Source organism: Grus americana, chromosome 4 (genome assembly GCF_028858705.1).
Source record: "Grus americana isolate bGruAme1 chromosome 4, bGruAme1.mat, whole genome shotgun sequence".
In the NCBI taxonomy this organism is placed as follows: domain Eukaryota; kingdom Metazoa; phylum Chordata; class Aves; order Gruiformes; family Gruidae; genus Grus; species Grus americana.
Genome location: NC_072855.1, coordinates 82,120,261 through 82,134,224, shown reverse-complemented (window position 1 = coordinate 82,134,224; position 13,964 = coordinate 82,120,261). Strand labels below are relative to the sequence as shown.

The window sequence follows — 13,964 nt, the reverse complement described above, 5'->3', positions numbered from 1 at the left end:
CTCCCCGCACAGCGAGCACGCGAAGCAAAGCCACGAGGGACGCCGTGCCGCTTCCCGCACCACAGGAGCCGAGGGAAGACAGAAGGGGAGAGCAGCTTTCACAATCTTGGACAGGTTTTTCCTAAATCCAGATTATCACTTTTTAACTGCATTTCCTACCACAGACAATCAACTAATGCCCCAAAGAGCGTGCCTGCTGCCGCGATCGGTGTCACTGAGATCCCAGTACTGCAACCCACTGCGTGAGCAGCCACACCTTGAATAAAGCTGAAAAACCGAACGGCAACCGACGGTCCAGCTGGCACAAACCAGGGCATCTGTAATACAGCCCTGCAAAGGCTGGCGGGTTCTCCGTGGTAAAGTAAAACAAGCATCGCTTAAAAAGAGAAAATACCAAAAGAGCAACTGAAAGTCCCAAACGACCCAGTTCAGTACGGAAACCACCTTCCCTCTTTCGTGCTCGGGGAGGTAAGCACTCAGATCATCCCCCATCTGCAGTAAGGGCCAGCAAACCTGTATAATCTACCAGCATCCCTTCACTTTATGATCTCCTTTACCTAATCCGCTACAATCTGAACTGGCTGAGCCCCAAGGCACAGCATGCCGCTCTTTCAAATCAAGCTGTCCAGCGGGTTGGGGTTTTTTTGTTTTGTTTTGGGGTTGGGTTTTTTTTTTGGTTGTTTCTGGGGTTTTTTTTGTGAGAGGTGCTTAATAGCACTCTGTATTTTCGGGGCTTGACCACTACAGGGGCCCATCTTTTGGGCAGTAAAGCTGCACCACCCAGAAGAGCCGACAGCCACCCCAATAGCAGTAACGACAGCGACTGCAGCCAAGGGCACCACTCAGTCCGGGGAAGCCGCTGCATCTGCCTCTCTCTGTCATCACCCAACGCCAGGTTCAGTGCCTTTCTTCTGGTATCTCATCAGATGTACCTATTAGTGTGACATATTAATCTTTTCACACGTTCCTTGAGTTGCAATGCGGTTCTTCATTTGTCAAATACTCTCGAAAGAAACGACATCCAGTGTCACAACTGCTGCGGTAAGAAGGAAGACTCGAATTCAACACTGTGCGTTAACATTCTGTGTTTCCTCAGCATATTTTCAGCACTGCAAAATATTATTTAAGTGTGAGAGTAGAGGTATCATTTGAAACCACAGTTCCATAAAGGCAAAAATTTTATTCAAAAGGACACCGGTGGATAGATAGACTGGATGGTCGGGTCATTCTGTGTTCACTTTAAGCTAGCTATCACCGAAAAGATTTTACTCTGCTAGTGAAAAAATCATATGATACAGACGATAACTCCGCACAGCGAGCCCACGTTCGCCACTCAGAACGTGACAAGAACATTTCAAGTGGTAAACCCCGATTACTTCTCTTGAGCCCAAGCTACCAGGGTGCACAACAAGAAAGAATCCTTAGGAATGGAAAGGCTTTCCTAGGGCAGGTACGGCCCTGTAGGCACACTTACGATCACAAAGAACACAGAGTGCCTCGTTAATGATAAATTAACTCCAGAAGCTAAAGCAATACCGGTTTGTCAGTAACAACACGTCCTGGGCTCAGAAGGCCAGCTGACAAACCCTGCAGCGCTATGAAAATCCAGCCATACTGCTCTCAGGAACTTGGGCGGACATAGCGGCGCTTGCTCCGTGTGACTTCAGGAGAAGTGTGCCACACAGCACTGAGCAGGATGGCACGGCCTACCTATGCCGCAGAGTAACCACTTCTTCCAACTGGTCACCGATCTTTATTCTGCTACTGCTCCCTAATCACAAGCGTCTGTGAGAGAAATGGAAAAACCCCTGAGATATCTGAGACAGCGGAGAGTGCTTCAGACTAAGAATAAATGCTTACTCAGGGTATCTAGAGAGGGTATCTCTCCCCTCATACTCCTCCATCCCATTACAGATCAACGCATACTGCGCTGGCTTTGAACGTACAGGTTGCGTCTAAGTAGTCTACGTGCAGCAGAACTGAGCAAGGAACAAAATAACTTACCCTATTTCTCAACGCATCAAAACCACCTTGGGCAGCTTTACGCTTCTTTCCGTAGCAAAGCAGAACGCTTGCACACTGAACTGGAAATGCCTAGAAAATACAGAGGGCTCGGGAATTGCCAAACCCACACGGCAGGCCCCCAGAACACCACCTATGCGACCGACTAAGTCTTTTTGGCTGGAATCAAACAATAACCTCGTTCTCTACCGCTTTAGTTCTTTCATGTACCGGTGCCTGGCATGAAGCTCAAGATCCGGCGTCACCCAACTGACCAAGGGATTTCGAAGCCTTGAGCGGGGATGCTCTTGCGCACCGCACCGGAACTGCACCGACCTCTGCTCCAGCCCTCCGAGGCTAAGGGCAGCGGAAGCCCGAGAACACACCGAGCCCAGCTCGGAAGACAAACGAGAGAAGCTCGGAGAAGATGTACTCAAGGCATCCGGATCTGCGGAATAAAAGGTGCTCGCAACGACTTCGGCCATATTCCGCGTGACAGCGGAGCAGCTCAGGCTGCGATCGGGGAAAGAAGTGGCGGGGAAAGGCGAGGTCCGCAGAGCTGGAGCGGTGTTGCAGCCAGCGCTGCCATGGCGGTACCAACCGGTAAGGGCGAGGGAGGGCTGGCGGAGCCGCGGAGGGGAAGCCGAGGTCGGTTCTGCAGCGCCAGCGAGGCAGAGGAAGCGGCATCCCGCACACGCCCGAGGCCGGGCACCTCTAGAGGCCCCTGCAAGGCAATGCATGAGGCGAGCCGGGAGAGGCGAGCGCAGGGCCACCGCCACAGCCAGCACGGCGGAACGCGGGGCCTCGCGCCTGGAAGCGGCGGGCGAGGGGGCGCCGTTCCCGGCCTCCCCCGCCGCCCGGGGCGAGGCGGAAGAGCGATCGCGGGCGGGCGACACGCCGCCAAGGTGATGGCGAACAAAAGGCCCCCCCCTCCACTCCCCTCCCGTCCTCCCCCTCCCGGCCCGGCTCCGCCGCCCCCGCGCCACACGCACCGGGCGAGGGCCCGGGCCGGGAGCCAGCAGCCGGGCCCGGCCGCGACGAGGCGGGGCGGGCGCCGAAGGGCAAAGCCGGGCCCAGGGGCGCTGCCGCCCCGCGCGCGCCGCGACCGTTAAACGGCCACCCTCCCCTCACCCCCACATCCTCCCCCCGCCCCGCCGCGGCGGGGCCTACCCGCGATCCCCCCATCGCTCACCTAGGGAAAAAGTCTCGGTGCGCCGGGCCGGGGCACGTCCCGCCCAGGGCCTGCTCGGTGTGGGGCGCGGCGAGCGTGTCCCTCGGCGTGTCCCGCGGCGGCGGCAGGACGGGGCGAGCGGGGCGAGCGGGGCGCGGCGGCGGTGTCACGGCCGGCGGGGGAGGGGCGGCCGGGGCTCCCGTGCGCGCGTGCCTGTGCGTGCGTGCGTGCGTGCGTGCGCGCCTGCGCGGCGGGAGGGCGCGGGCGGGGCGAGCAGCGGGGGGGCGGGGCGGGGAGGCGAGGGGGCGGTGGCCGCGCCTGCGCGGCCCGAGGTGTCTGCGCTCTGCCCGCGCGGGGCGGGGCTCTCTCCGGCCGCTCTTCGCCAATCACGCCGCCGTTCCGCCGTGACGTCTGTCGGGGCGCACGCTTCCCGCCGAGCGGCCGTGGGGCGTGGCGCGGGGGCGTGGCGCGGGGGCGTGGGGCGGGGCGAGCGGCGTGGGGCGGGGCGTGGGGCGGGGCGAGCGGCCTTTAACGGGCGCCGCGGGGAGCGTTCCGGTTTCGGCCCCGGCCGTAGCGCAGGCAGCGTGTCCGCGGCAGGGAGCCCCGCGCCGGGGCTGGTTGGCTGGCGGTACCCGTGGGTGCGCGGTCCCCGCAGCTCCCCTCCCGGCCGCCCCGCGCTCCGTGTCTGAGCGAGCCCGCCGTGCCGCCCGTACCCAGGAAGGTATGTTTGTACGGCGGCTTCTTACCGCGCCGTCACCCGTGGCGGAGGCCGGGCCCGGGTGTCCGTGGCGGCGGCGCGGCTGGACGCGAGCAGCCCGGGGTTCTCCCGGGAGTCGGGCCGCTTGTGAGCGGGGCGAGGCTGTGGTGCCCGCGGGGTGGCCCGCAGCACCGTAAGGGCTGTGCTCAGCGCCGTCTTCCCCGTGTCTCGGTCCCGTCCCCGCTCGGTTCCCAGTCCGTTAGTCCGTTAGTCGTGCCGAGAGCGCGAATAAGCAATGCCTGGGACCCCCGCAGTCAGCGCTCCCTTGCCCCGCAATAAAAGCTGGACCCCGGAGCGCGTTGTGTCTCCCAGCCCTGCGCGGAGCGGGCTCTGCCGGGTGCCTGTGGGGCCATCGGGGCGCGTTAAACCTTGTTCTTGCAGAGAAGTCACTTGGGTGCCCTGAGGCCATATACGTATGGATGGAAAACTTTGAAATAAAGAACTCTCTTTGGTGGGAGAACCTGGTTTTGGTTGGTTTGTTTGGGGTGAGGGTCAGTATGTCCTTATGCCCAACCTGAGCATTTCCCATGGGTCCTGGGGTTTGCGTCTGCCCCTGGCCCAGGCAGGTGAGAACCTCGAACATCCCTGTGGGGAGCGGGGGATCCTGTCCTAACCTTTAGGGTATCCAGAGGCCTTTGATTTAGGAAAAAGACTTTTTTTTCTTAGAAAAAAATGCTGTTTCTCTGCTACTGGGTGAGGAAGTAGAAGAGAGCATCCCAGGATTTCACAGACTAGGACAGCTGAGTGAGCTGGCTCCAGCTCGGTTTTGATAAGCCTGCTTGGTGCTGGGGAGGGGAAGTGGGTGAACAGCATCAGGGATGCAAAGCCCTTCCAGGTCAGGCAGTGTTAGGTGTGTGCTGTGACTGCAGGCTGGCTTTGTCCTGCTCGGGCTCACAAAACAGCTGACATGGCTGCCTTGGCTGTAAAGCACCTGGTTACGTGGTGAGTAAACCTCACGGAAAGTCTCCTTGCTGCCCAGCAAGGTAGAAACCCTCTGCTCCCTGTGCTGGCGACAAAACAGGGTCAGGGGAGAAGGAAGCCCGCAGCAGCCACGGGGTTTTGGTAGGTTCCGGGTGGCACAGCACAGCACTTGGTAAGTTGAGTTTTAGGATAAGTTTGGGTTTTCGTGCCCCCTGTGGAAGGTGATGCTGGGGAAAAGGCAGCTGCCAAGGTGAGGTGTTTCCCTCAAGGAGAAAGCAGGGCAGGTGAGAGATGAATTGGGGTTGGTGTGTGTGAAGTAATGCAGCAAGGGGATGTGACTGCTCTGCATCTTTTCATTACCTTGAGGGGTTTGCTGTGTCCCAAAGCCTACGTAGCTTCTCAAGGACTGGAGGTGCTCAGGCTTCGTTTGATGTCACAACAAACGCAGTTAGAAAGCAACGAACCTGCTTGACAAAAGCCTATTTTGTAATGACTGCTGCGATAGCTTTTTAGACAAATGCATTGATTTTCAGTGTCTGGTGTTAGATGGGGGAGGAAGCTCTTAGTTTTAAAATATGAAAAGAGTAAATGTTTAGTTTCAATTACATATTTTAATTGAAAATGTTGATTTCAATTTTTAGTTGATGGGGAAATTAAAATCCCCAAAGCCCTTAAGTTAAATTGCCATGTCAGAGGGATTCTCTCCCTGGAATGAAATGAACTAGTTCTGGTCCTGAGTAAGACGATCAGTTCCTTTCTGTGCTAATTAGCTGTTGTTGCTATAAAACTTGCTGTAATGGGATATGGAGACAAAACAAAATCGTACCAAAAGGACAGAGGTATGGGTAGTAGCCATCAGGAGGGCGGTGTCGGGCTGGGAGCGGAGGTGCAGAGGCAGTGCCTGGAGTGCTGCTGCTTGGCTGCTCTTCTCAGCAGGAAGACTCCGAGTGCTGCAGTAGCATCCAATGAGGGGAAATACAGCGTCTGAAAGAAAGTTAACTACTTAGTGCTTTTGTCTCAGCCAGATGCCAGCGATGATTCAGGCTAAGGTGCTGTTTCTCACAGAGTAATGTTCCAAAAAGGTAATACAGTAATTTCCTTCTAGCTAGGGGTTGTTACTGCATTCTCCTTGTCCATTCTAAGCAAACACCATTTGAGGTGCAAGCCTTAGGGCTGGTGGTGGGGTGGTTCTGGACCCAGACCCCCGAGGTGCTGGGGGGAACTGGGTTACAGGGGTGCTGGGTTTTAGGCAGGTTCATGTCCCCAGCCCCCGCGGGAGGAACAACATGGAGCAAAACCTTCTGCTAACTGACGCGGTATGCAGGGCTCTTCGCTACTCACTCCAGCTGCAGGCGGAGAGGTCGGTAGCCAACACCTACGGCAAAAAGCACTGTCCGCTGGGACGAATCCGGCAACGGCGGCGGAGCTGGGTCCTGGTGCTGTACCGCGTCTGACGGGCTCGCCGACGGGAAGGAGGGGTTGCGGCTCCGCCGACTGGGGCTGGGAGGAGCCGCCGCAGCCGGCTGGCGGGCAGAGAGCGGGCAGCAGGGCCGGAGCGCCGTCACCCCGGTGCAGCGTGCGGACGGACCGGCAGCGGGGTAAGCGGAGCCGAGCCCCCGGTCCTCCCTGCCGCCACCGGGCGTGGGCGCTGCCGCGGGGGGCGGGGCTCCGGCCCGGCCCCGCCCCTGACCGCCCGGTGGCCACGTCGGTGCCACGTCGCGGCGCAGGCGCGGGGCCGTTTCCGTGGCGGGGGCGGGTGCGGGAGCGACGGGCCGGGGGCGCGGGGCGAGCTGCGCGGGCCGCGCCGAGCCGCCATGAACTTCTTGCGGGGCGTCATGGGCGGCCCCAGCGCCGGGCCGCAGCCCTCCGGCGCCGAGACGGTGAGCGGGGCGGGCCGGGGCCCGGCGGGGCCTACGTGCTGCCGGCTGCCCGCGGCGGTGCGCAGGGAGCCGGCGGCAGCGGGGCCCCGCCCGGGTCGCTTTCGGCGGGGCCGCGGCCGGGGAGGCGGGGGGGGGGGCGGCCCGAGGGTCCGGCCGGCGGTCTGTCGAGGGGCGGCCCCCGCGCTGCCTCGGCGGCGGGCGGTGACAGCTCGTCCCGCCTGCTCGGGAGGCCGGGCCGGGCAGGGGCCGGCTCCTTGCCGCTCCGTGCCGGGAGCCGTGCCGAGCTCCTGGCGCCGGTCCGCGGCGGGGTCGCGGTGCTCGGGCAGTGCCGGGGCTGCGCAGGGCCTTGTGCCGCTCCGGAGGGGAAGTGCCCGCTGGCGCCCGGGGCTTCAGGGCTCTCCCCTGCCGTGACTGACGCCAGCCGCGGCCCGGAGCCGCTGGGAACCGGTTACGTGGTCTGGTCGTGTCACGCTGTCCCGTGTCACCGCGCCGTCCCCCGTCACGCCTGTCTCGTCCGTTTCCAGATTCAGAAGCTGTGTGACCGCGTAGCTTCTTCCACTCTGCTGGACGACCGGAGGGATGCTGTACGTGCTCTTAAGTCATTATCCAAGGTAAGGAACGAACCTCCTGATGGGAGCCGCGTGGGTTTTTAATAGTTTTGTGACGTATTGCTTAAAAAGCGTTGTTTGGACTGTGGGCTAGTCCGTTAACTGCTGCATTTTTCTCCGAACAGAAATACCGATTGGAGGTGGGCATACAGGCCATGGAACATCTCATCCACGTTCTTCAGACCGACCGGTAAGCACGTTGCCGACTGCGGGCAGCCGCCGCCAGCCGATCCCCCGACCCTTCCCTGCTGCTGGCACGGACAAACGCAGGCTCGGCTCTGGGTACCGATAAAACTAGGAGGGGGAGCTGGGTTCCTAACAACTCTTCTGTCACGGTGGCTTCTTACGATCACCAACTTACTCAGAGATGAAAAGAACAGAATTCCAGGAAATTGAATGAGGGGCGGAAGGACCAGTTCTCCATGGTCAGTTTCCAGTACTGCGGGAAGGTAAAGCCAAAGTGACAGTGCTCGTTAAATACCGTATTTGAAATAACCGAGTCAGCCTGGTGCTGGGCAAAAGGTGAAGCAGGCAGAATTAAGAGGAGATGAAGGCAGTCAGCACAAGTGTGTGTTCTCAGGTGTGTGCACCAAGTGAATTGGTAGAAGAATTCTGTCATCGGGAGTAATGCAGGCACTTATATTATATTGAAGGGTTCAAGTAAATAGGAGAGCTGGACTCCAGGGCAGCTGTTCAGGCAGATGACACTAGTTTGAAGACTTTACGTGGACTAGAATGTCGTATTTATGCAACCCAGCATTTAAAATACCTTTGCTGTCCATCTCTTTGTGCAATTGATCGCACCGCTGTACTGGATAGTACCTGCGTGTTGTAACTTGGAACCTGCTTGCAGTGCTCTGATTCAAGCCGCAAACAGCGCACAGTCTCGGTGCTTAGGTAGGCAAGTGTCTTGCGACTGTCTTTCGGTCTCGGTTTGAACGTCAAGCTGGTAACCATCTACGCACCACCATAGCGGTCCTAAGGGCCTGTCTGGGCTACCTGTATGCACGTACACGGGAAGCATCTTCTGATGTCCAGACAAAGGAGAACTTGGACAGCAGCGGTTCAGCGGTAGAAGGACGTGTCATTTCCATTCCGTTGGCTGGGTCGTTAGGAACGAACGTCTGGCGCGCATGCAACTTGTACGATGCAAACAGTAAAAGGGAAGGTGATAGAAGTAACTGTCACTGATGTGAAGGGGACGCCCTTCAAAAAATGAGGTCAAGGAGCCTGCTTTCATCCACTTATCTGCTCTCGAGGCCAGATTTGAACTTTGAGAAGGGAGGCGGGGCTCTGCTGATCTCCTTTCCCTCGAGAGGCGAACCTTCAGGGCAGGAACCCGAGAGCTTTTCTGTGCTTTTTGGGCTCCAGTTGTCCCTTTGGAATTTGTGCGTGCTGGGGCTCTGTGCGGGTGTCTTGTGTGACTCGGGCTGCAGTTCAAACACCAGTATGTGCATCTTCATGGGTTTTGGGTTTTCAGCTGGAAAAAATGCTGTCTTCAATGCAACGTGGATAGGGAGATTTCCTATTACACGTCCTGTGGCGGAGCAGCACGTCAGCTGGCCTACCTGTTGTATGCTGCGGCTCTTTTGGGAGAGGTCTCGTTGGAGCCCTGGTGTCTGTGAAGTTCAGGTCTGTGGTTCAGGTGGTGCGAGTGTGCTGTTTGGTGTCGGCGATTGTAGAGGTGAGGCGTGGGGGGCTCCTTCAGCTGCAGGAATGCAAATCAAAGCCAGCGTGTCCCGAGGTGAAGCTTTTTGGCTGTGAAGCTGCTAGTGGTTGCTATCTTACTGACCGGAGGTGTTACGCACCTGTCTGCCTGTTGTCCTGGATGTACGCCTGCAGTTGCTGTGTTTTGTGTGCATCAGAGTGGGAACGTCATCCATGGGATTCCCCCTCTTAGTTCCCAGGGGAGTAGAAGCAGGGCTGGGTTGGGCTGTATCAGGTGAGGCTTAATCTGCTCTCCAGCCTTTTCTGCAGGGATGGGGTGTCTGGGTGGAAAGACTTACGGAGGAGGAACCGGCAGCGGGCACGGGGCTCTGAATTCACGGAGTGCCTGTGTGGAATGGATAGCTGGCGTACAGAGCACTGGAACGTGAGAACAGTGACAAGTGCAAACACCCTTTCCTCTTAGCTATTTACCAAAAATGAATAGAATAGTTCAAGATGCACAACTGTGCGATCTTAAGCTGCAGCTTGGGTTTGCTTTTTTAAGTCTCCAGGAACTAATTTTTGCGTGTTTTTCAGATGTGGAATTGTTTCAGTTAGATGAAAAGGAAACCATGGGCTTTGTAGTATTGTGTTGAAGACCTAAGATTACAATAAAGGGAAGACATGAGCAGGCTGGAAATCTGAGCGTACCCGCTGGATGAGACCGTTTACACGGACTGAGAGCTTCCTGTACTTGCGTTGACTGACGGTTGGGCGGAGGAGGAGATAATTTTTTCCCCTTTTGCGTCCATTACAGCCCAGTAATGCACGTGTCCTGGGAGGACGTCAGCAGGACAAGGATTTGAGTCAAGACCCAAAGTGAAAGAACAAACTACCCTGACACCTGATTATTTCTAGCTTTTCATTTAACATGAGAGTCGTAGAAAAGGGGGTGAGGTGTCACGTGGACGGCTCGCTAAGGCCCTTGCTGTAGTGATAAAAGAAACGTAGGCACGCATTGCTCCCTTCTGTCTTCCCAAAGCTGGTGGACCTCTTTGAGGCACCTCTGGTTTTCTTGGTTGCAACAACTGCTGTAGGTCTGTCATCTTTAATTAGTGGTCTAGCAGAGATAGCTGGCCTCAATTAAGGCTTAGCTTTTAAGATTGCTGGTTAGGTTGGTTTTTAGATTTCTGCTCTGAACCGGCCCGGTAGCTTCTTAAAATGCAAATTTATCTTTGGTGTGGAGGCCTTACTTTGTATGCCTCGGAGATCAGTGAAAGCAAATACTTAAAAGTTTGAATGGGAGGTCTTGTTTTAACAGCGTGCTCTTCTGATGCTCGGGCAAGACATGAAAATAGCTGAGAGGTGTGTCCCTGTGCACTCTGAGGTGCCTTCCTTTGTGATGTTAGGTTTTATTTACCTTTATTTTTTGACCAGCTGTGCTTTCATACTTTTCTGGTTTTTTAGCAACAAAGCAAGCAGCAAAAACACTTACGTTCCCCCCAAACTCTTGCACTGTGTCTTTGTTGTAGCATAGGGTTTACACATTGTTTGGTCTTCGTAATGCAGAAGAAACAAGTCTCTCTCAAAGCAGGGCGTAGTAAGAGAAGAGTCTTGGTGTAAGCAGGTGAACTAATGCTTTGGGGTTAGACTGGCTGCCCAGCAACTTCCTGGGGACGCCTGGGGTTGAAAAAACCCTAATAGTTGGGTGTAGTCCGAGGAGTTGGTGACACGGAGGCTGGCCCGTTCGAGAGAGTCCGCAGGTCTTGTCCGCGCGTTCAGATGGAGCGCAAGCTTTTGGCCCCGGGTTCTCGCTCACGGGGTAGCGGGGAGGGTCTTTGCTGGGATGGTGCTGAAGCTTCTCTGCAGCTCCCTGGGCGACTCCCTGGGAAGGGATCCCAGTCCCTCCCAGAGACTTCTCCTGGTATACTTGAGGAGCAGGTTGGAAGGAGTGACGTGGGAAGTGGAAGGCACGCTTACAGTGAGGCTTCCTGAGGTCATGGTGCGTCACCAGACTTTCTGGATGTGGCCACCTGAGGGGGTGGAACCGGGAAAAGGAGTTTGACTCCATTCAGGGACCGGGCAGCTCGTGGTTACACGGTATTAGACAATATCTGTCAACATCAGTCCCTCTCGCTTAATCTAATGCTGCAAAGGGAACTGCCTGTGCAGAAAAACAATGTTGTAAGAGTAGTTGGAAATAAGTCATTAAAGAAAAGTGGTTCTTTCATTTGCAGTTCAGATTCTGAAATAATTGGCTATGCCTTGGACACTCTCTACAATGTAATATCGAATGACCTAGAAGAGGAGGAGCAAGGTAAGTGCTCGGTAGTAATAGTTGTATTAACTGTCGGGGTCCTTTCCTTGGTGGTTTTGTTCAAATTATAAACTGTAATGCTCTGTGATTTACTAATGCTGAGACCCACTTTGTTATTACGTAGCTGTTCCGACAGCGCTAAAAGCCTGTTGTACGCAGCTTGCGTTAAAGGTATACTGGATCTCCTGCTTATTACTTTTAAAAGCTATGTGAACAGCAGCCAGGTTGGAATGGGATAATTGATTGTTTAATGTTTGTAAATAAAGAATGGAGTCATTCTTTGCTATTGGGAAAGGACAGTTCTGGCTGTTAATGTCAAATGGGGTGTGACTGATGATTTAACAAGGATATGGAGAGATAAAATCTCAGGTGGCTATATGTAAATGTGAAAGCCCCTCTTTTCCAGCCCTGCTGTGGCATTTGAGAAAGAGCCTCTGCCTGCCTGTCCCAAGATATTAGATGGAGAAGTAGCTGCTATGCAGCTAGGCTGTGGAACTCTCTGCCTCTCCTGCCTTCATTTTATTTTCCAAGGCCTTTCTTGGTAGGCCATCAGAACTGGTTTCAAAGGCCGATGAAATGGTGGCAGCTCTTAAAAATAACCCCGTATTTCACAGAAACATCGGTACTCTGCAGAAAATGACAACAGTAAGCCAAAGCGGGCTCGGGCAAGAAGAACGTTCCTAAAACTAAATACGTAAATAGGAACTGCAAGTGCCCAGAGTCAAGAAGAGCCAGGTGCCTCTGGCAAGTAAACCAGCTGTGGATTATAATGGTTTCAGGCTCTTGAAAGGTGTGGATGGCAGGATGCTCCCATTTTCCCTGTTTTTAGCATCAAGGACATGTCTAGAGAATGGAGACGGGATCTGGCTGAAGGCCGTGCAAGTGCTAGCTTGGGAGCCAGAGGGATGTCTGTCAGATGCAGGCGTTACGTGGAAAACCTCTTCTGTTAGTATTTGCAAATCAGGTCTTGGCTTGATCACTGTTTAAATTAGTAATCTCAGCCAAATGGCTGTAGGCTGGCTTTTGGAGGCTCGAAGAGGAAAACATCAGCAACCAATAAAACGACTTGGAGGGTATCCATTCTGCTTTTGGGTGAAGGAACGTGAAAGTCCATCGTACCAGCTGTCCCCAAAAAATCAGACTACTTGGGCGAGCATGAATGCAGTGTCAGCAGAAGGCTACTTTTAAGATGTTCAAAGCACCCTGCCTTTGCCGTGGACCTCGAGAGTGTTTCTAGTCCTTGACAGTGCTTCCATCTCACTTTTCAGTTTGCGTTACACGTAGTGGAGTGCGAATGCTCCTGTGGCGGGGCAAAACGTGAGGTGATACTGTTGTTTAAGCTGAAACTTCTTGTCTGCAGTATTACCCCAAGATACTTCTTCAAAGGCTCCTGAACTGATCATTTACCTTATGGAAAGTGGTGAGGGTTCTTCGATGATGACTACGTTTCTGCCAATACGTTGGCATTACGTTGTGCAGCGTGTCCTTTCACGGTGCCTTCCACAACGAACTACAATGCCTTCTCGTCGTACGTAGCTGCGAGAGACTTGCAAGCTGAAGTCCTTCCGTCATAAGCTATTCTTCGTGTCTCGAATTGCCACTTTGCTTACTTGCCCTGCTTTTCCTTGTTCATCCCGTTGCCTGATCTTGATGAAAGAGGTTTTGAACAAGATCAGAGTTTCACAGTACTGGTGACTCCATGTTTGTGGTAGTGGCCTTGACAAGAAAGTTACTAGCAGTCTCTTAAGAAGAGCAAAGAGCTGACAAACCGGAGCTATGTGTGCGCAATCGCCAGCCTTGTAAGAGAACGGGGTCGTTTAGTGCGGCCACTCCCGCAAGAACTACCCGAAGGAGTAAAAGCTAGGACGGCTGCTTTGAAAACCTGAGCTTATGCTGCGATTGGTTGGGCTGTTTGGAAAGCTGTTCAACTTGTAAACCTTTGTCTTGTTTCTTTTTCTTTTATCTGCCTTGACAGATGATTCTGAAGGTAAAAGAACCTTTACTTATATCCATATGGCACTTTGTTTTAGGCCTAGTTGCTACTCACACCCGTAACACTCGCTGCCGTTTAAAAAGGACACTGTCAAGACTTGCATTGGAGCTTAGCGAAAGCTTTTTGCGTTCTGCTCTATCCGTTTTCTTTGGAGCTGAAGCATCTTCCCAATTTTATTTCTCACATGGTTTGGGCACGTTGAATGCCAGCAGATGTCCCGAGATTGTAAGAATGACAAAATCTTGTTTAGGATGTCATCAAAGCGTGCAGCTTCAGAACTGGTAGGACTTTAACGTGCAAATGTTTGTGAACAGAGTTTCTGTTTTCAAGAAGCCCTGAAGTTCAACACAAATGCGTGAGCTGCACATAAGCATCCTTCACAGTGTCTCTTTTAAGCAATGCATGTTAAAATACAGTGTTCGCTTCTACCGTAAGTTGCCACTAACGCTTTGTATGTTCTCCTTTTTAAGCTGGTTTTATCAAAATGCACTTGATCTGTTGATTTAAAGATTAAATTCTAGTTTGCAGTGCTGCTTGATTGTTAGTGAATCACTAAGAGCTAATCTTACCAGATGGAAGTCGCTCTCTTTATTTAAGCTCTGTGAATGTGTCAATTTAAAGAGGGGTTATGGGTAGAAGTCTGTTTGCAAGATTTGGGGTGTATCCGCG

General features: G+C 54.4%; 2 protein-coding genes across 14 annotated transcripts in view; one reads left to right on the top strand and one right to left on the bottom strand.

The window, feature by feature from the left end:
• G3BP2 (G3BP stress granule assembly factor 2) overlaps positions 1-6,500 on the bottom strand; it is a 31,824-nt gene extending 25,324 nt beyond the window's left edge. The window contains exons 1-3 of one of the 3 annotated variants that reach the window (XM_054824143.1): positions 6,192-6,500; positions 5,677-5,834; positions 5,211-5,314 (exon numbers count right to left, since the gene is read on the bottom strand). The gene's annotated coding sequence lies outside the window, so the exon portion shown is untranslated. Of the gene's footprint in view, positions 1-3,193; positions 3,438-5,210; positions 5,315-5,676; positions 5,835-6,191 lie in introns of those variants that run through there. The other 2 variants (XM_054824141.1, XM_054824142.1) reach the window with 2 other exon arrangements.
• Positions 3,724-13,964, top strand: part of USO1 (USO1 vesicle transport factor) — a 35,007-nt gene continuing 24,766 nt past the window's right edge. For 4 of the 11 annotated variants that reach the window (XM_054824128.1, XM_054824125.1, XM_054824127.1 and 1 more), the window contains exons 1-4: positions 6,575-6,730; positions 7,255-7,341; positions 7,464-7,528; positions 11,223-11,302. In XM_054824128.1, the coding sequence (XP_054680103.1) occupies positions 6,665-6,730; positions 7,255-7,341; positions 7,464-7,528; positions 11,223-11,302 (298 nt within the window). In that variant the 5' untranslated portion in view covers positions 6,575-6,664. Of the gene's footprint in view, positions 3,894-6,574; positions 6,731-7,254; positions 7,342-7,463; positions 7,529-11,222; positions 11,303-13,277; positions 13,290-13,964 lie in introns of those variants that run through there. The other 7 variants (XM_054824123.1, XM_054824126.1, XM_054824122.1 and 4 more) reach the window with 5 other exon arrangements.